The sequence below is a fragment of the Scylla paramamosain genome, chromosome 15 (genome assembly GCF_035594125.1).
Source record: "Scylla paramamosain isolate STU-SP2022 chromosome 15, ASM3559412v1, whole genome shotgun sequence".
Classification (NCBI taxonomy): Eukaryota; Metazoa; Arthropoda; class Malacostraca; order Decapoda; family Portunidae; genus Scylla; species Scylla paramamosain.
The window spans coordinates 19523512-19546011 of NC_087165.1; the positions used below are offsets into that span (position 1 = coordinate 19523512).

At 43.8% G+C, this 22500-nt stretch overlaps 1 protein-coding gene across 3 annotated transcripts in view; it reads right to left on the minus strand.

The window, feature by feature from the left end:
* Window positions 1-22500, minus strand: part of LOC135107577 (rho GTPase-activating protein 100F-like) — a 149012-nt gene that overhangs the window by 109264 nt on the left and 17248 nt on the right. For 2 of the 3 annotated variants that reach the window (XM_064017589.1, XM_064017590.1), the window contains exon 2: window positions 9275-9719. In XM_064017589.1, the coding sequence (XP_063873659.1) occupies window positions 9275-9343 (69 nt within the window). In that variant the 5' untranslated portion in view covers window positions 9344-9719. Of the gene's footprint in view, window positions 1-9274; window positions 9816-22500 lie in introns of those variants that run through there. The other variant, XM_064017591.1, reaches the window with a different exon arrangement.

Below are 22500 nucleotides of genomic sequence, written 5' to 3' on the forward strand. Positions count from 1 at the left end.
CTCTCTCTCTCTCTCTCTCTCTCTCTCTCTCTCTCTCTCTCTCTCTCTCTCTCTCTCTCTCTCTCTCTCTCTCTCTCTCTCTCTCTCTCTCTCTCTCTCTCTCTCTCTCTCTCTCTCTCTCTCTCTCTCTCTCTCTCTCTCTCTCTCTCTCTCTCTATTATCTGTCCCCCCTTACCGCCTCTCTATTCTTCTCAACCCCTTCCCTTTACACCTCTATCTTTTCCCTTATTATTTTCCTTCTCCCTCCACTATGAGGAAACAAAAGCTTATTGTTCCTCTTGGCTGGCTTCTGTGTCTCCTGTGCTGGTGGCTCTCCTCCTTCTTCTGTAGTCATCACCTATCTTAATAGCTTTTTAATTTATGTGGTATATGATCTTTTTCTTATTCTGCTCTCTCTCTCTCTCTCTCTCTCTCTCTCTCTCTCTCTCCTTTACGGCTGTCATAACAAGTTTAAGCCTAGCTAAGTCCGCGGCAGCTTAACGTGGAAGGCGTGCGTCTTACCCTCCCGCCTGGCTTAACCTGTTGATGTCCCACTCCAGGAGCAGCCCGCCCGCTCACCCGCCCACCCCTCGCCGCCCTCGCTCCCACGCAGCACCCGCCCCTTGCCTCCACCTGCCCGTCCGCCCACCACTCACCGCCGCCTGCCGTAAAATGCGCCCTATCTCTCGCGTAAACGGAGTACTAAGTGAAAATGGATTAGGGTAGTTTCTCTCTCTCTCTCTCTCTCTCTCTCTCTCTCTCTCTCTCTCTCTCTCTCTGAATAAACAAGTGTTGTGGGTTTGTGTTGGAGTTTGTTTTACCATGTACTAATTTGTTAATTGAGAGAGAGAGAGAGAGAGAGAGAGAGAGAGAGAGAGAGAGAGAGAGAGAGAGAATTTCCGCCACCACACTGGAGTTACTATACTACTACTACTACTTTTTTTTTTCTCAGACTTCATCGTTCCTCATCCCTAATCTCTCTCTCTCTCTCTCTCTCTCTCTCTCTCTCTCTCTCTCTCTCTCTCTCTCTCTCTCTCTCTCTCTCTCTCTCAGGTTAACACTACAATAAGCCCCACGATTGCCTGGATTTTTAACGATTCATAGTAACATCTCCCCACGTCTGGTAACACTGTCCCGAACAACACTCGATGCCTGCCAGACGTACAAGCAAGACCATCCTCACTCCCTCTGCACTCGACACCTGCACGCATCCGTCTTGAGTCTGTGGTTACTAATCTTAAACGGCTAAAGCTTTCATAAGAACAATATCCAAAGACCCCAGAGATGATTTGTAAGGTTCTCACAGCATTCTCTTCCTATTGAAAGTGCAGGTTCCATTTTAAACAATCACAACAGCAATAAAACCAATAACATTTTTCACTACATTTTGTTAAAAGTAATCGAGATGGGACGTGTCTGTGTTTAGTGCGGGAAAAATGGTCGCGGATGCTGCTTTAACACACACACGATTAAAGAGAGAGAGAGAGAGAGAGAGAGAGAGAGAGAGAGAGAGAGAGAGAGAGAGAGAGAGAGAGAGGGAGGGGGGACGGAGCAATGGAAGGGGAACGAGAAAGGAATAGGGGGAGAACAAGAGAGATGGTGAATATGGCTTGAGGGAAAGGGAGGTGAGGGAGAACAACAAAGGGACAAAGAGAAAGAAAGGGATAATAAGAGCAGGGAAGGAGAGTGGATGAGTGGAGAGGAGGAGGAGGAGGAGGAGGAGGAGGGTACAGGAAGATGCTGGACCCAAACCCACATCTCTTCAATTCGTGTTCACTCTCATAGTTATTAGAGAGGAGCCTTCGTCGTCGTTTCTGTTGTTGTTGTGATTTTTGTTTCCGTGATGTACGTGTGTATGTATCATTTGTGTTATCTCTATCTGCTCCGCTACCTTCCTTCGTTTGCTGGTGGACTGAATGATTGATCTTTTTTTTTTTTCCGAAGGGTTTTGACATCGAAACACACACACACACACACACACACTCTCTCTCTCTCTCCAAAGAATTGCTGTGTAGAAAACAAACAGAAAAACAACACAGCACTGCATAGCAAATACAACACAGTGCTGACAGGAGGGAAGAAGAGAAGAGACTTACGACAAATAGACAAAAATTACTTCAGAGACATGAAGAAAGTGTCATCGGAGGCAAAAACTCTCAGTACCAGTAAATATTTTTCACATAATCATCTACAATTAAAAAAAAACACTATTCGTACTTGATTCTCTTAAATACGTGCTTCTGTAGCTTGACAAAGATGGAATTAATCTCATTTTGTTTTTTTACGTCCATCAAAGCAATTTATTAGTGATCTTAATGTTAACAAAAGACGACGACAGCAGTGAAAGGAGTAAATAAGAGAAGACGTCGCAGTGTTCATTGATACAGGAAACACATTAATGACGAGAGATCCCATAAGGTTATTCTTCTTCCGAGCTATTAACTTTCTGGGTATGAGATGAGGTGGCGGTATGATGAGGGGGAAAAATGATAGCAGATGAGGAGAAAAAAGTTGCAGCAGATGGGTAGACGCTGGTGAGGAGGAGGAGGAGGAGGAGGAGGAAGAGGGGTGATGAGGTACGAAGGGGACGCTAGAGGAGACTGAATATGACGCTGGGAGAGAGAGAGAGAGAGAGAGAGAGAGAGAGAGAGAGAGAGAGAGAGAGAGAGAGAGAGATCCGGTGAGCACAGTACATCTCACTATTCACCGATAAACAAAAGCCACACGTACGAGTAAACAGGATGCGGCTAGTGACTGTTCATACCAGCGCATACATTAGTACTCTTAATTCAGACAGGGAAATAAATACGTACACAATATGTTGATGTGCACAAGGAAAGTTAAAGAAGAAGAAGAAGAAGAAGAAGAAGATGATGATGATGATGATGATGATGATTATGATGAAAAAAGTAGTAGTAGTAGTTAGTAGTAGTAGTCGTAGTAGTAGTAGTAGTAGTAGTAGTAGTAGTAGTAGCATTGGTGGGTGGTGGTGGTGGTGGTGATGTAATAATAATAATAATAATAATAATAATAATAATAATAATAATAATAATAATAATAATAATAATAATAATATGATAAGACTACACACACACACACACACACACACACACTTCTCAAACACGGTACAAGTAACTTATAAACTTTCTCCTTTTTTTATTTGTTTCCTTCTTAACTTGTAACCTTGCTTCTTTCTACTTTGTTCCTTCCACTGCTGTTCTTCCTATCCCTACGTAAGCTGTTACTTCCTCATCACCTGGTTGGCTCTTCCTTGCCATTACCTGTTATATTTAAAGTTTACACGCTTTTTTTTTTCATATAATTTTCTTGTTTCTTTCACCATTATTGTTATTCTTTCTCTTTACTTATTCCCTTTTATCAGTTTCATTGATGAAGTACGCAAAATTTTCGCTATTTTTTCCTTTGTGCTTTGTGTTTCTTCTGCAGTTACTTTCGCTATAACAGATTTTTTTTTATTACTTATTATCTCTACCAATATCGTTAAAAAAGTGGGCATTTTCTTTTTATCGTACTTTGCTTCTTCTACCATCCCTTTTACTCTGTCTTTCTTTCTCATCATCTATTCTCTCTACTGGTATCATTGAACGAGTGATGACAGCAAGCAAAAAGAAGAAAAAGAAAAAAGATACCATTTTTTTCTTACATACAACTCTCTCGTTTCTTTTACTTCGCTTCATTCATCTACCTCATCACCTATTCTCTCTATCAGTATCAGTGAACGAGTGGCGGCAACAAGGGAGTAACGCACGGTAAGGGAACCTGTTCTGAAACACTTCCTCGTCTCACCTCTACTGTATTCAAAAGGCTTTAGTTGAATTTACACGAGAAACACTCTTGAGAACCAGGCTAAATATATCTGTGGTCTTTGAAAACAGTCATAGTGAGAGCAAAGCGTTTCTGAATAACGGCCAAGATGAGCGTGCCGAAAGATACTTAATAGGCCGAAGGGTTTGACGCTCCGTGATGAAAGGTGAGGCAAATTATCGGGTGGTTCTCTTCACACTGACGCACGTAAAGTTATCTAATTGAGTTTATAACGGGAGTCCTTAGAAATGGGATAGGGACATCAAGGAAATAAGTTACGGTGAGGAGAACTTGTAGAGAAACTTCCACAGAACATTTGAGATGAAAAGGACTTGGGTGGTGGACAGAAGAGAGAGAGAGAGAGAGAGAGAGAGAGAGAGAGAGAGAGAGAGAGAGAGAGAGAGAGAGAGAGAGAGAGAGAGAGAGAGAGAGAGAGAGAGAGAGAGAAAAGAAATATATTGAATAGATGAAATGATGACGTCAGGATTATAACAAAGAAGAATTTAGCTGCAAGGGACGCGCCGCACACACACACACACACACACACACACACACACACACACACACACACACAATACTATCAATCATCAGTCACAAACTCTCACTATCAATCACTATCAGTCGCAGCTCTCACGCTCACAAGTCTGAAATTTCACTATCCACCATCAGACCCAACTGTCACTATCATCACACGCACCACCGTCCTAACCACCATCACCGTCACCACCACCACATCACAGCACAAAACACACCATTAGGACTCCTTGGTGTGGTGTTACCTTATTACGCGCTACGTGCTCTAGTGATGGTGTACATATGATGGGTGTGTCTGGGAATGGTGCTGCTTTGTGAGTGGTACAGTCAGGTTAGATTAAGCTAAGTTAGGTTAGGTTAAGTTAGCGTACATATAGGAACATAAGGAGGTAAGAAAATAAGAAGAACTGCAAAAAGACGGCAGGACTACACGTGGCAGTCTCTGTATAAGTCATATCTGCCTATATCTATCTATCATCCTCATCCATAAATCTGTCTAATCTTCCTTTGAAGTTGCCTACTGACTCGGGACTAACAACTTGATTACTGAGTCTATTCCATTCATCTACCAGTCTGATTGATAACCAATTTCTTATCTCTTTTCTAAATTTATCTTACCTTGAATCCATTATTTCCTGTCCTACCCTGATTACTGTCCCTAAGGATTTGATTTATGTCACCCTTGTTATATCACTTAATGCACTTAAAAACCTCTTTAAGACCCCCTTCTTAATCTACGCCTCTCTAAGGAATGTAAATTGAGATGCTTCAAACTCCATCTGCAAGAAATATTTCTCATCCTGTATATATTTTCAGTCATAGTTTGATTTGGTTAGACAGGCGTGTCTGTATGGTTTGGTTAGGCAGGTGTGTGTGTGTGTGTATGTGTGTGGTGCTCTAATCAGTGGTGTTGATAATGTGGGTGATGGTAATGTGTTTAGCTAAGCCAGCCAGTTACCGCAGTGTTGGTGCAGGCAGCAAGTGTGGTGGTTGTGTCGCTAGTAGTGGTGTGTTTGTAGTGTGGGCGGCAGGTGTGGTGGTTGTGCCGTTAGTAATGCCGTGATTGGTGAGGCTCATCGCTACCTGACTCTTCATTAAACCAGCGATGCTAATGGACTCAGGTGTAAATCCTCGTCATTAGGTGGACTCTCTACCTGCGCTCACAACTCACAACAATGGCAGACACACACACACACACACACACACACACACACACAGACGCACATATCTTTCCTACATGTTGCCTTTCAAATGAACATTACTTGCTTCTTTTTCTTCTTTCATTTATACTTTATGTGTCAAGGAAAGTGATCACGAGCACAGTAAATAGAGAGAGAGAGATTTTTGCCAAACCTGCCAATCATGAAGTCAAATAAAGTAAATATAAAAGGGAGGAAAAAAAAAAAAAAGATGGATAATTTAGTACTGATGGATTGCTATATTACCAGCGTAAATTGTTAGAGGCATATTTTACATCTACGTACGTACTGCAACTGTCAGAGGATGATATGTACGATAGATGTATGATAGATGTACTACTACTACTGCTACTACTACTACTACTACTACTACTACTGGTACTTCTACTACTACAATACAATCACAAACATCAAAAATTCAGAAATCACACAAAATACATGAATAAATAAATAAATAAATAAATAAATAAGTAAATAAATAAATAAATAAACAATCCAATGTTGACCCTTCGCAGTATACTAAATTAAAATCCTTTTCTCCACACTCCGTGACTGTAAGTACTTTCACCGTCTCAGAATGTGGTAATGTTAGTTCTTGGTGCATGAATGAGGCCCAGAGCATAGTAATAGTAGTAGTAGTAGTAGTAGTAGTAGTAGTAGTAATAGTGGCAACAGTAGTAGTAGTTACGGAAATAATTTGGAATCTGATTTGGGAACTTTATGGTAAATTACAAGCATTTTCTCCATCCATAAAAAAAAAAGTAGCAATGGTAGTAGTAGTAGTAGTAGTAGTAGTAATATATCTCTGTAGAGTAGTGTGGGCGTGGCTGTACTGAAATGATAGCAAGTGAAGGGACATCCTCGGCGGAACTCAGGATAGAAGTAAGCACACTCAGCTGTCTTGGAGCGCCGGGTTGTTGAGAGGATGAGACAGCGGCGGCCATAGGGAGAGAACTACCGGAAGAAAAGGAGGAGGAGGAGGAGGAGGAGGAGGAGGAGGAGGAGGAGAGAAGCCACGAGGATTATAAAAAGAGAGTAGAGAGGGGAGAGAAGCTAAGTGAGGAGGGACGAGGCACAAGTGTAGGGGAGACACACGAGGGGTAAAGGAGAAGGGATGGGATGGGAGAGAGAGAGAGAGAGAGAGAGAGAGAGAGAGAGAGAGAGAGAGAGAGAGAGAGAGAGAGAGAGAGAGAGAGAGAGAGAGAGAGAGAGATAAGGGGGAGAGTAAAGGAAGGGAGAGGATGAAAAGCGGAGGGAACGGTTGAGGAGGGGAGAGGAGGGGAGGGAGAGGAAGAGAAGATAAGGAAAGGAAATGGAAGGGAAAGAAAGATAAGGAATGAGGTGAAGAGAAGACAACTAAACGGAAAAGAAAGGAAAGAAAAGGAAGAAAATAGAAGGGAAGGAAAGGGAAAGAAGGAAAACGAAGAGGATAGGAATGGAGAGAATCGAAGCTTGAAATTATGTAGAAATTATCGAGAAAAAAATTGAAAAGGAAGGAAAAAAACTATTGAGAGAGAGAGAGAGAGAGAGAGAGAGAGAGAGAGAGAGAGAGAGAGAGAGAGAGAGAGAGAGAGAGAGAGAGAATCAACAAGAGACGGCTCGGTCAATACACATACAGGGCACATTATTGACGTTTTGTCGTCTAGAGGGAAAACGACTCTATCTTCAGAACGACCCCTTCGTGCCCTCCCCCTTCCCCACACCCCCACCGGCCGCCAGGGAGCCACGATCACTAGGGAGAGGACCATGACGTAGTAGATGATGATGGTGGTGGTGGTGGTGGTGGTGGTGGTGGTGGTGGTGGAGGTGGAGGAAAAGGAGGAGGAGGAAGGGGACGAAGAAGAGGAGGAAGAGGGGGAGGAAGAAGAAGAAGAAGAAGAAGAAGAAGAAGAAGAAGAAGAAGAAGAAGAAGAAGAGCGTCGGGTTGTTGAGAGGAAGAGACAATGGCGGCCATAGAGAGAGAACAACCGGAAGAAAAGGAGGAGGAGGAGGAGGAGGAGGAAAAGAACAACAACAACAACAACAACAACAACAACGACAACTACATGTAAAAGAAGAAGAAGAAGAAGAAGAAGAAGAAGAAGATGATGATGATAATAATGATGATGATGATGATGAGAAGGAGAAGGAGGAGGAGGAGGAGAAGGAGGGGGAAAAGGGGAAGAAAGAAAAGAAAGAGGAAGAAGAAGAAGAAGAGTAAAGGAAGAAAGAAGAGAAAGAGCAGGGAAAAGAGGAAAAAAGAAAGAAGACGAGGAAAATGAGGACTAAAACGAGAAAAAAACAAAGAGAAAAGAAAAAGACTACAAGGAAGACGTGGACGAAGAAGAAGAAGAAGAAGACGAGGAACAACAACAACAACAACAACAACAACAACAACAACGAAAAGTAGGAAGAGGGCACGGGGGACAAGGACAAAGAGGAAGGGAAGTAGAGGGAAGAGGAGGAATAAGAAGAGGAGGAGGTGGAGACGAAGGAAGAGGAGGAGGAGGAGAAGGAGGAGGAGGAGGAGGAGGAGAAGGAGGAGGAGGAGGAGGGGAAGAAAGAGAGGAAGGGGGCTTTATCAGGAGTGAGTGAGTGCTAGTGAAGGGTATGGCTGGTGGTGGTGGTGGTGGTGGTGGTGGTGGTGGTGGTGGTGGTGGTGGTGGTGGTGGTGGGAGGGGAGTGGCTGGCGTAGGGGAGAAGGGGACGAGATCAATACACCACCTGTCCGACCAACACGTGTCTCTCCTTCATCCATCCCGCCGCCCGACTGCACGGCCGCCCGCACGCCCGAGAGAGAGAGAGAGAGAGAGAGAGAGAGAGAGAGAGAGAGAGAGAGAGAGAGAGAGAGAGAGAGATTTGATACATATTTCTCATACCAGAAAATTCATCAAATGCGTAACTCAAGTGAATTTTGCTTTCCTCTTCTCCACTATTATTGTTCCTCTCTCTCTCTCTCTCTCTCTCTCTCTCTCTCTCTCTCTCTCTCTCTCTCTCTCTCTCTCTCTCTCTCTCTCTCTCTCTCCCTAATTCTCTCTTATCCTTTCTTATTCTTCTCTTTCTCTCTCCTCTCCTGTTCTCATTATTCTTCTCTCTTACCGTTCTCTCTCATTCCTTATTCTGTCTCCTCTCTGATCCTCTTATATTCTTCCCTCTCCTCTCCTCTTTCTTGATTCCCTGCCACTTGTGTGTCTCTCCGTCTCATTTTACATCTCTCTCTCTCTCTCTCTCTCTCTCTCTCTCTCTCTCTCTCTCTCTCTCTCTCTCTCTCTCTCTCTCTCTCCACCAAAACCACTAACCAAACCATAAACAAACACATGAAAAGAGAGAGAGAGAGAGAGAGAGAGAGAGAGAGAGAGAGAGAGAGAGAGAGAGAGAGAGAGAGAGAGAGAGAGAGAGAGAGAGAGAGAGAGAGTTGTTGGCGGAACATTGAAGTATATGCTAAAACACAGGCGAGAGAAGACGGGTCCCTGCAGCAGAAGATGGGCGAGTCCTGGGTTAGCCTGGAACTTCGCTGTTTTCAGGTAAGAGAGAGTGACGGAGGGTTATCGTGGAAACAAGTATACTGAGAGAGAGAGAGAGAGAGAGAGAGAGAGAGAGAGAGAGAGAGAGAGAGAGAGAGAGAGAGAGAGAGAGAGAGAGAGACTACCCTAAACTGACAAAATCCGTAAACGTTGCTAAGTAAAGATAAGAGAAAATGAGAATGAAAGTGATGATGAACTGCACACACACACACACACACACACACACACACACACCTGTAGAAGGGTCGTAGTGGTGTAGGCCGGCAGGGGATCCGTGGTGCTTACCCTCGTCCACAGCACCATCCTTCCTTTCCTCTTCCTTACAGCACCTTCAGGAAAACACGACGGAGGAGGAGGTGGAGGAGGAAGCAGGCAGTGACAGCAGCGACCACGACCACTAACCTTACTTTTTTCAGCTCACGATGTCCGAACTCAACAAGCTTTCACTAACACTCAAGTACCACCCGCACCTCACTCAACCAACGGCGCACAGTCCACCCATCACGTGCCGAGTCTCAACACTGCCTGGGAGAAGCATTATTTCCATCGTCATTACTGTTCGTGTAGTAGTAGTGGCGGTAGTAGCGTCCAGGCGTGTCGTTTGGGGTTCCCAGGTAGCCTTTTGTCATTCCGGGGCTTCTGTCAGCAGGGATCAGTTAGCCAGTCCCCAATGTCCTGTCTGCAAGGTAACCGAGGGTTGATACCTGCTCGCCTGCTCGCCTCCTTGCCTCACTAGTCTGGGTTTCCCGCTTCTTGCTTAGTTAATGAGAGTTGGGTACGGTGGCGTTGTTACGGGTTACGTTTGTCTCTAATCTCCGCCCCGTCCCGTCTCGTTCCGCCCCGTCATGCTCGTGTCAATGATTCTCTCTCTCTCTCTCTCTCTCTCTCTCTCTCTCTCTCTCTCTCTCTCTCTCTCTCTCTCTCTCTCTCTCTCTCTCTAATCGGTGCTAACACAAACTTATCACTAATTTCAGAACCATAAACTTCCTCTTAATGAAAATAAGTAAGAACAAAAATTCGTTTCTTGACACCAATTCTTTCTTTTCACCCTGATGTCTTCCCCTTCTCCTTCCCCCTCTTCCTTCTCCTCTTTGCTTTCCTCTTCCACTTTCTCCTTCCCCTTCCCCTCCCCTTCTATTCCTCCCCTCCTCCATGACGCATAAATGAGCGATATTAGGCAAAAAAAGAAAAAAAAATTCCTTCCTCTTCCCTCTCTTTTTCTTCCTCCTCATGTCTCTCTCCATTTCTTTGCCTGCCTTGCCTTGCCTTGCTTGTCCAGAGGATCAGTCCATATCGAACCGTGATTTTTTTCTTTTTACTCTCCAAGAAATAAGGTTGAGGGAACGCCAGACAAGTTTCCCTCCCCACTGAGTTGCGTGTTCAGCTTATTGATTTAACTGTTGGGTCTGTGCAGCCTTAGTTAGCCTGTGGTGGAGCGGCACGCGGCACGAGGGGTGGCAACAGAACCAACTCCACCTCCACTACCACTGCCGGCACCACCACCACCACCACCACCACCAAAGTTACTTCCAACAGAGCCACTTCAGCACCACACTCCGTATTTATTGTTATTGTTGTTGTTGTTATTAGTTTTGCTATTCTTCTTCTTCTTCTTCTTCTTCTACTTCTTTTATTATTATTATTATTATTATTATTATTATTATTATTATTATTATTATTATTGTTATTATTATTATCATTATTATTATCATCATCATCATTATCATTATTACTATTATTATTATCATTATTATTAGTAGTAGTAGTATAAGTAGTAGTAAAAGTAGTAGTTATTGATGTTGTCTTATCATTATCAATATTTTTTTCTTTACACCATTATAATCATCATCATCATCATCACTATCATTATCATCATCATCATCACCGCTGGCATTACTACCATACCATTATTACCATTATCAGTCACGTCAAGATCATCACTGCCACCATAATCATCATCATCAACACCACAAGCACTTGCATCACCAATACCGTAATTTTTATCACTATTAAAATTACTAACATTTCTACTTCATTTTTTACATCACCACTACCACCATCACCACCATCACCACCACCACCACCACCACCACCACCACCACACTCATAATGTAAAAGTCACAGAGTTACCTTCACTAAAACCACCACCACCACCACCATCACCAGCTCGTATAATCACCACCATCACCAAGCAGCACGCCTCGACTCCTCGTCCCTGGTCCCGGAGTGAGGCGGCAGCTAGGAACACTCAGCCCAGTATTCTAAAACGCTTTGCTCTCGCACCACAACTATTTTCAAAGGCCACAGAGGTGATTAGCCGGGTTTCCAATATCCCTTTCTCTATTAATAATGTAGAAACCTTGTTCATCTGCCACTAGAACCATAAAGAAACACTCGTGGAAACCTGTGTGCCTTCAACTAAAGCGTTTTGAAAGTAGTGGAGGTGCGGCGCAGATGTGTTTAAGAATAAAGTCCGCAGACACTTTACCAGGACACACGACTCCCACCCACTGCCGCATCCTGGGCTCCGTCACTTGCCTCTCACAGCTACCCACGTGTCAGCCGCCAGCACGGGAGGGACAGGTGCGTGGGATGTGCGCTGACTGACGTGAAATATATACTGTACAAGTCTCGTGGGGTGATTGATGAGTATGGGAGCTAGTTTATGGAGGAAGAGAGGCGTGTTTTAGATAATGGAGAGTGATGGTGATGAAGACGGCATTGACGAGTTCATGATTTTAACTAGGGATGTTAATAATTTTTCGCTTCATTACTGCCTTTTTTTTTTACTTTTTTTTTTTTTTGCTATTTTTTCGTCGTGTTTTTCTTTTCCTAAATGATACCAAAGAAGAATGTTACTGCTGCCGCTACTACTACTACTACTACTACTACTACTACTACTACTACTACTACTACTACTACGAAAACTATAACGACTACAACGACGACAATGGCAGCGATATAATTCTGATTCAATATTTTCACTTCTCACTCGACCATCCCTCTCGTCTCTTTCTCTCTTCTCATTAATGATCACTAATTACAACACGACGACCGTAACAAAAACAATGGCAACAACGACATCATCGCTATTATCAACTTAACCTTGACATGCAACATCACTACGACTTCCATTTGTTTTTGTTTTTTTCCCTCCCCTCCTAAAAATAAAGACAAGGACGACGAAGGACAACAAAGACGGAAACACGACAATAACAATAATATTTTTACGAGAATTCTAACCTTGACCTCTCGCATCAACCAACATTACATCTCTCTCTCTCTCTCTCTCTCTCTCTCTCTCTCTCTCTCTCTCTCTCTCTCTCTCTCTCTCTCTCTCTCTCTCTCTCTCTCTCTCATCCTAACGGCATGTACATCTTCAACCCAACGCGTGACACTTTTTTCTCACAGTCTCCCCTTCCCCTCGCACTCTTCCCTCACCCTAGTAAATGCGAGTTATGTACACCTATCACCCTCTCCTCGCCTCACCACACAGACCCATCCGGCGTCCATCATCTATCAGGAGTCAGTCAAATACACACACACACACACACACACACACACACCTGCTCTCATCACCTGCCCCCTCTTCAGTACCTCTTATTTTACATGGTTTGAGTTTCACGTCTCCATTACTTCATTCACTACAGACAGTGATGATGATAATGATAATGTGTATGTGTTTGTTGTTTTCATGTGATCTGTTCAGTTTTGGGTTAAGTAAAGAAATCTATGGTATTTACTGAGGGAATATGCATGCCAGTACATTCACACACTCACCTACACCTACTTACACACACACACACACACACACACACACAAGCTCATGAATATCAAGATACCTCAGGAGCTAAATTTACGAACGTTTTTGAAGCTCCTCTTTCAGTTAGCTATTTCGGGAGCGGTAAATGAAGGATTTTTTTATATCAATTTGTTCCCTTGTGCCAGTCTCCTTCAAACATTTTGGCACTCCTACACCTACACACTCACACCTACATCCTTAAACGTTCACCTTCCCTAACACTCGATGTACACCCTAATGCAAGTACACACAACCCTCTCTCTCTCTCTCTCTCTCTCTCTCTCTCTCTCTCTCTCTCTCTCTCTCTCTCTCTCTCTCTCTCTCTCTCTCTCTCTCTCTCACACACACACACACAAACATACATCTTTTTACGTTTAATTTAAGATCTTGATTCACCATACACTCACTCACTCATCCACATCAACACTCGCACCCACATCCACCCACCCCTTGCTCATTCAACATCTCCCATTCCGCCATACACCGACCCACACACACTCACCTTTACACATTCATCGTCCCCACAACCCTTTATTCATTACTCAAACACCCACCCACCCACACACACACACACACACTCATTCACTACCCCACTTTCCTCATACCCTTCTCATAAACTCCACATATTACTATCAACACGTACATCCAGCCGCTCACCTACCCACACACACACACACACACACACACACACACATACACACACATGCATACGCGCGCAGAAAGGCAGTAGACGTTAAGATAGAAACCCACCAATGGCATATTAATCATTAAAGGCGATTTGGAGCCGGAGCCCGTACAGGTGCCTCAGGGGGGATAAAGGTACACGTGAAGAGAAGGGAATAGGGAGTAAAGGAGGAAGGTAAAGAATGGCGAGTGGGAAGGAGCCTTTGAATTTATTATTATTTTGGGTAGTACGTGAGGCAGGTGAGGGTGAATGGGAAGTGGGAAGGAGTCTTTGAATTCACTATCATGTTGTCATACTTTTAGGAGTTGCAGGTTGAAGGATTTTTTTTTTCATCTATTTTTTTTTTCCTCTTTAACAATCTACCTGACATGTAACAATAATCTATCTGCCTATCCATTCATCTATCTATTCATCTATCTATCTATCTATCCATTCATCTATACACCCGGCCAGCAATCCCAGATGAAGCACCACACACTCATACATCCATCATTTATACTCTTAGCACCCCCTCCCCCCACTCCCCGTCAGCCTCTATAGACCATAAAAAGCAAATGAATAAAACAAGTTAAGATAATGTAATCAGTCACATACAGCCTCGTAATGGCCTAGAGGTTTACTATTGCTTGTCCTTCCTTTGTGTTCCTTTGTGAGCCGTGCGAAGAAAATTAACCTACAGATGATTTTCATACGTTTAAAATTTAGTATCGTTCGCCTTCATCTCCTGTTTCCCTTATCCTCCCTCTCTCTCTCTCTCTCTCTCTCTCTCTCTCTCTCTCTCTCTCTCTCTCTCTCTCTCTCTCTCTCTCTCTCTCTCTCTCTCTCTCTCTCTCTTCCCTACATGTCATCTTCACCTTCTTTGTCACGTCTTTTAAAATTTGATACAGAAGAGTAAAATATCTTAGCATTTATCTCTTCTACTTCTTTCTCCTCATCCTCCTCTTCTTTACTCTATCTTACCTTCTTTGTCTGGTTATATATAACATAGAAAATTGTGCGAAAGTAAGGTATTTTAGTACTGTTCCCTTCCTCTCCTTCCCTTCCTCTTCACTTCGCCATTTTATCTTTTATACTATCTACAACTCCTTCGCCGCTTCGTTTCATAAAAGAAGGGAATCAGGTGGGACAAAATTCATTCTGTGACAATAAGATATTTTGGCACTGATCATCTTCCTCTTCTCTTTTTCTCCTTCATTCCTTACTGTCACCTGCACCTTCCTTTATTCCTTACTGTCACCTGCACCTTCCTTTATTCCTTACTGTCACCTGCACCTTCCTTTATTCCTTACTGTCACCTGCACCTTCCTTTATTCCTTACTGTCACCTGCACCTTCGTCGCCTCGTTACGTTCAGCACGGGTTTCATTTGAAGGAAAAATTCGTTCCGCCATAATAAGATGATCAGGCGACTGGAAAAAAAAAAAGAAAGAAAGAAGAAATACTATCTGGCAGTGGCACTATTGAGTAAGTGATGGCACGCTCCTCAGTTTTTGCGTCTTAAACAGAACATTAATGGCCATTCGTACACGCTGAGGCTCCACATCAGTCGGGACCAGAACCTCATGAAAACTAAAGAAGAGTCTGGGAAAAGGGAGACAGAGACATGAAATCCCATTCTTCACATTGTACTGTATTGTAGTCATTGCCCAAGCTTCATAACTACGACACCTATTGTTAAACAGAACAAAACTAAGGAAAAGTCCAGCAGAAATTAAACCAAAAGTATAAAGCTACATTACTCACACTGACTCTACTGTAGACCGCCCAAACTTCGTAACTAAACCACCTATTGTTAGAAGTGAGAGTAAGAACATAGTTATAAATTAATAGAGATTATTTTTGAATTCCCCGACTGCCAAGATTATCATCCTTTTACTTGTTAAGATCCTCTAATCAATGACATCTAGATTAAAATTGAGCTCATGTCGTAGTGCTGAAAGGGTTTCCAATCCTGCGCATATATCACTGCAGTAAGAGAGGACAGGTGGCAAAAGATGGATTCCCAGGGTTTGTTTGAGGTAAAGACCAAAAGCTGTACATAGATTAATTGATACATTTACACTCTACCTCAATTCAAAGATTTTCGAATTTTTCTCTGATTTTTTTTTCTCTATTGTCTTCTCCTCCTTCTCCTGGTCTTCTACTCTTAGATATTCCTCATACGACAGCATGTTCTCTCCTAATCTTAGTACCTTCTCATTTCTCCTACATACAGCGTGATTCTATCCCTCTCCTTCCATTGCCTTTCTTTTTTCACACCATCATGGTAGTTTTCTACTTCTTTTTTCTTAGTTTCTCCCACAAAAAAAAAAAAACGTTCTCCTCTCCTTTCTCTTCCCCAAATCCTCTTATAACAATACAGTTTCCTACTTCTTTCTTCCCTACCTCACACTATAACATAACAGGATAAGTCTCTCTCTCTCTCTCTCTCTCTCTCTCTCTCTCTCTCTCTCTCTCTCTCTCTCTCTCTCTCTCTCTCTCTCTCTCTATCTCTCTCTTTCTACCAACGCGAAGGTGAAGGTGAGGAGGCTATCTGCATCTGGCCAAAGCTAACGCCCCCGAGGTCACCTGCCTGTGTTGAGGGGCTTCATGGCTCACGTGAGGCAGGCGGGCGGTCACACTACGTTCAGCCCTCCCAGCCTTAGACGCTCACCAGAAAACCACGTCTGCTCTGGCCTCGCCTCACCGAGGCCGTGACAAAGACCAGGTACATTTCCTGTCATTCGTGACAAGAAGACTTGATCCCTCACGACTGGTTGATATGCCGGAGGAGGGATGAGAGAGAGAGAGAGAGAGAGATAGAGAGAGAGAGAGAGAGAGAGAGAGAGAGAGAGAGAGAGAGAGAGAGAGAGAGAGAGAGAGAGAGAGAGAGAGAGAGAGAGAGAGAGAGATTCCTACTCAGATATATCTTTATTTATTTATTTATATTTTTTCACTCACTCGTTAAAAGTTTCGACGTGATTACTTTAATTACATTTCGTATGCAAAAATGTAACATGAGACACACACACACACACACACACACACACACACACACACACACACACACACACACACACACACACACACACACACACACACACACAGCATCACACCTAAACCTTCCTGCTAAACATATAAATCAACACAGACCTATCAGAGTCACAAAACACTGCTCTTCTCTTCCAGCATATCTATCAGTCCTGTGTCCCTATTCCTGCCTCCAACCATAGCCACCATGAGCACATAAGTATCTACTGATGGTATTAGCTAGAACACCTCATATCTTCAAGTCATCGTTCCGTTTGCAGTCATGGTCAATAATAGATCAACACGCTGAGCTTACTTCCACTGTATAGAACTTCCCCTTAGTGCTAATTCCTATGATCCGCTAGTAATCCATCTCCTGTTATTTCACGTACCGGGAATGACGTATCGGAGGATTTAAGATCGCCGGAAAATGTAAATCACAATGGGAATGAGTGTGGTAGGTTTCTGAAAATCCTGTTATTTGCATTCATGTTCATCCGTTCGTTTTTTTTTTCTTTTGTTCAGTTGAGCTATCTAATCTAACCTAACCTAACCTAACCTAACCAAAAACGAAAATCATAGTGAGAGTGAGAGCGGTAAGTTTCAGAAAGCCCATAGTTATTTTATATTTACTTGTATACATCAGGTTTTCCAGTTGAGCTACCTTACCTTACCTTACCTAACCTAACCTAACCTAACCTAACCTTACCTTACCTTACCTAACCTAACCGGAAACGTAAATTATAGTGAGAGTGAGAGCGGCAGGTTTCTGAAAATATATGTACATTTACCTATTAGGGTTTTCCATTTGAACTATCTTGAAACACACGGAGACAAATTATAAAGTCCCACTGGTATCGTATCTCACTGTATAACACACCAAAAAGAAAGAATGGCAATACAAAAACATTCTGCATTGGCATTTGGTGTAGGGTCGCCGCCTACCCACCAGCGACTCGCACCCTTGGGCTCGGTTTTAAAAGCTACAATTTGAAGCAAGCGAAATGAAAACGCATGGAATGTAAAAATTTGCAAATAAAATGTGCAGTGAAACCAATACTGTAGGGTAAGCAGTTCATGGATTTATTTATACTTTATCCTCTCAGGGCTTATGTGTGTGTGAGTGTGTGTGTGTGTGTGTGTGTGTGTGTGTGTGTGTGTGTGTGTGTGTGTGTGTGTGTGTGTGTGTGTGTGTGTGTGTGTGTGAGCGCAAGTCTAAGTGTTTCTTGGTTAATACAGTCTTGTGCAGCGAGGCCGTGGGGGAGAGAGGAGAGGCACACAGTTAGCAAGTTGAGAAGAGCAGTAACCATGGGAATAACGGGAGAAGATGGCAAGAGATGCAACACTGCGGCGGGTTGTGGGTATTAAGCTCGGAGTAAGGTAAATGAGGTGCGCTGATGAGAGGAAAAGCTCCAGGCTCCACCCACCGTGTTTAATAAAGGTGCGTGAGTGGAACCTTCCTTCCTAATATATGTAAGGACGCCCCACTCCATACAAGGGCAGATAAGGCCACTGAGAGAGAGAGAGAGAGAGAGAGAGAGAGAGAGAGAGAGAGAGAGAGAGAGAGAGAGAGAGAGAGAGAGAGAGAGAGAGAGAGATAGAGTCGTACATACAAATTCTAAAGCATTTATGAAGTCACACACACACACACACACACACACACACACACACACACACACACACACACGTACATATAAACAAAACAAACAAATACTGTACCATTAACCATAAAATAGTAGTAGTAGTAGTAGTAGTAGTATAAGAAATAATAATAATAATAATAATAATAATAATAATAATAATAATAATAATAATAATAATAATAATAATAAAAATAATAATAATGATGATAAGAAGAAGAAGAAGAAGAAGAAGGAATAAGAATAACAAAAAACAAACAACACAAACGATCAAATCACACAAACTACACAAGAAAGCCCTAAGAAAAGACTACTAGGCCGATGACCCTGTTTGACTCCGTTCTAACCCTCACCAACCCGCCCCACCTCACCCCGCCCCATCCAGTCCTTCACTCCCCGCCCCGCCCCGCTAAAGGGAAGCGCGCCAAACACAACCTGAGGAAGCCAGGGGGAGACGGCGTGGGTCTGGTGGGTCGCCTCGCCTCAGCCCACTGCCCTACCTACTTAACTGCCGACCTACACCCTCACGCTACACCACTACATCCTGATGCTGCCGAGGCTGGTTGGCTGGTTCTCTCTCTTTCTCCCTCTCTCCCTCTCTCTCTCTCTCTCTCTCTCTCTCTCTCTCTCTCTCTCTCTCTCTCTCTCTCTCTCTCTCTCTCTCTCTCTCTTCTCTGGTGTCACTGCACGCCATTGCCAAGTAAAGAGTTTCAGTTCTCCCTTAAAATATTCTAGTTTTCTGATATTAATAAACAGTGAGCGTTTACGTTTTCCATCACTACACAACGTTTTTCTCTTACTTTCCTTCATTTCCTGGATGTGGTTACCTTAAAAATCGCTAGTGTTTGCTCCCGCATTCCTTTTGTTCTATGGTCGGTCTCTCTCTCTCTCTCTCTCTCTCTCTCTCTCTCTCTCTCTCTCTCTCTCTCTCTCTCTCTCTCTCTCTCTCTCTCTCTCTCTCTCTCATACTGACTAAATGCTGAAAATCTATTCTTGTAGTCTTTTCCTTCTGTTTTGCACGAGCTTATAAAAAATCTGTATCGTGGTTCTAGGTCTGTGAATTGCTTCATATCGCAGAGGAAGAAATTACTCGCAGTTTTCTCGTTTCAACTCGATCATGATTTCCTTTTACGCTGGCCAGTATTTTTCCACTCGCCACGCTTCATCATGGAGCCGCAGTTTGTCTCTATTTTGCCAGCATTTCTCTTCCTCTTGCATCAACCTTTCATGCTGCTTTTAGTAAAAATGCCTCTCTTGTGGACATGGCCTCCCCGACACTGGTGATCTGAGAGGGAGTGGAGGGAGCAACGGCGACCAGCTAGACGAAGTGATATAACCGAGACGAGACCAGCATGCGTCCTGCCTCTCGTGGACTTAGCATTTCCTTAAGTGTGTCAGGTCAGTGATTAAACCCGCCTTGTTCTGAGTGAACTGGAGCGCTGAGAGGCTAATGCGATGCAGCAGAGATACAGTGAACATCCTTTATCAATACTAGTACAAGCTGCGCATTACGGACCATTTCTTGGCCAGACGACGCATGTAATCGGTGGATGTTTACCGGGAAGGAATCAGTCACCACCACCACCTGCGCCACTGTCGCAGCTGCCGCCAGTATAAGCGACACACACACACACACACACACACACACACACACACACACACACGAAAAAAAAAATCCTGCTTTTTTTTTTTATCTTTTATTTTAAGCGTTTGGCCAATACAGTAAATTAGTGTCAAAAGTTAATACCTAACTGTAACAGGAGACCACAAACGATTGGACGGTTCAGTTCGCAATACAGGCAAGGTAAAAGCTGACGTGCCCGTTACGAGCGAGGAAATTGTGAAATGGAGGAAAGCAATATTTAGTTCATCAATCCAGCTCCCGACGGGCGGAGTTGAGTTTTAATAACTTGTAACCAAGGAAACAACATCATCGACGGGCGGGTTGTGGCGTAGGCGGTAAGAGAACATTTTTCCGCGAAGTGGGAACAACGAGGTTTTAACGAGGCGGTTTTTATTTTCAGCAAGTTTCTAACGATGACGTTTTAACGATGGGGTCACATAATGATGGGGCTTTTAATGAGGGAGTTTTAACGATGGTGTGACCTCAGCCAGCACTCCACTTCTCAGGAGGCGACTCTAGCAACACTGTGAGATGTGGCGCATGTGAGACGGGGAGGAGAGGGAGGGAGAGAATGAAAACACGGCTGGAGGAGTGGCAGAGAGAGAGAGAGAGAGAGAGAGAGAGAGAGAGAGAGAGAGAGAGAGAGAGAGAGAGAGAGAGAGGCGGGGGTGGAGGGGAAGAGGGAGAAAGCTTCTGTGTGGCTTCATAACTCAACCAGCGAGCACAGCCTGCAGCTTAACTTCCTTCCTCTCACTTTCCATTGCTCCTTCCTCTCACTTCCCTCCACCCTCTACCCGTCACCCAACCCTTCTTTCCTTCCCTTCCTTTTCGTCACCCTCCACCACCTAAGCAGAGGCGCACCTATTATCGGCCTGGAGACGTCTGAAGGCTATACTCCGATGCCTTATGATGCCAGAACCCACACGTCTTCCCCATTAAGTCAGTTCACCCAGCGCCGCTCCGCCTCATTCTGGTTTATACTCCTCGGGCTGTGTATCAGTAATGGGGGAGTGTGCATTGGACTCGATGAATTCGGCACCGCAGTAATACGCAGTCATTTGGCGTTGATTAGTAAGGGAGAGACTCGAATGACCAGGGTGTAATAGGTTTAATTCTGGTTATGTTTGGAGAGCAGTTAGAATATTGAATTAGGTAACTCTGAAACTGGAAACTGGCTTGGTTTCAAAATGCTTCGCTCGAACTGGTCATTAAAAACAGGGACGGGAGAGAGAGAGAGAGAGAGAGAGAGAGAGAGAGAGAGAGAGAGAGAGAGAGAGAGAGAGAGAGAGAGAGATTTTTACTTAACTGTTTACGTGGTGCCTTATCTATTTATCAGTCTGTCTGTCTGTCTGTCTGTCTCTCTTTCCATCTGTCTATTTTTCTATCTATCTACTTACCAGTTTATCTAATAGTCTATCTATCTATCTACCTACCTAGCTATTTATCTATTTATATTTCTATCTCCATCTCTCCCCTATCTACCCATATTATCATTACTATTATTATTATTATCATTATTATTATTATTATTATTATTATCATTATTATTATCATCATTATTATCATTACTGTTATTATTATCATCATCACCAACACCACTACTATTATTTTCTCCAGCAGGAACAAAATTGGCTGACACAGGATAAAATTTCCCTGCGCTCAGTCCGATCCACGTCATGGCGACTCAATTACATTACACAGGGACGGCATGGGAGGCGAATACACTATTGCCGCCAAGTGCTGATGTGCAAATCGAGTCCGGGCGTCTCGCGGGAGTACAGCAGGCGGCGATGGAAGGGAGGGGACTGGGAGGAAGAGGGGAGAAGAGGGGAGAAGAGGGGCAGGGGGTTGGCGTACGTAGCAGGGTGGATGATAGTTGGGTCGAGGCAATGCTGGGGTGGAAGAGTGGATGGAAGGGAATTTTTTTTGTGAATGGATGGATACACGGATGGTTTAAGTTAATAGTAGTATTTTGTGTTTTACTTGGACTCGTAATTTGCCAGGAATGGTCGTCCGAGTGAGTTTTATGAAGATTTGTTACAGTTCTCTTCAAGTTTGCACTACAGGGTTGTAGGGGAGAGCGTTGTGTGATGATACGGATGTTGAGTCGTTGAGGGAGTAGTGCTGGTAAGGTGAAGGGCTGTGGTGTGTGCTGGTGATGTGATAAGGTATGGTATGGTTTGATGTGGCGTGGTACGGAGTGTGTCATGCAGTGTTGTGGTGTAGTGTGGTGTGGTGTGGGATCATGCGACTTTGCTGTGCTCTAGAGAGGTGTGGTACGGTTTGGTATGGTACGGAGTGTGAAGTGATGACGTGTGGTGTGATGCGGTGTGTAGTGTGTCCCGGCGTTGCGTGGGTGTGGCGTGGACCAGCGTACATACAAGTAACACGGCAAGGCACAGTGGGACGCCAATAAGTCCATTAGAGTCCGCCATCAAAAATTCCTACGCGAGACTCCGCTGCTGCCCACATTACTTAGTGTCACGCCCGCACCGCCACCCACGCCCGATACTTATAGATGACCCACCCCTCTCACCCTTCCCATCCTCAATCCTTGCCTTCCTCCTCCACTGCTTCCTACACTCCTTTCCTATCATCTCCTCACTCTCTACGTCCTTCCTCCTGTCTACTCCTTATCTTCTTTTCCTTCCTCCTTTCTTCGTATCCTTTTATCTTCTCGTTTTCTCGGTAAATTCTTGCT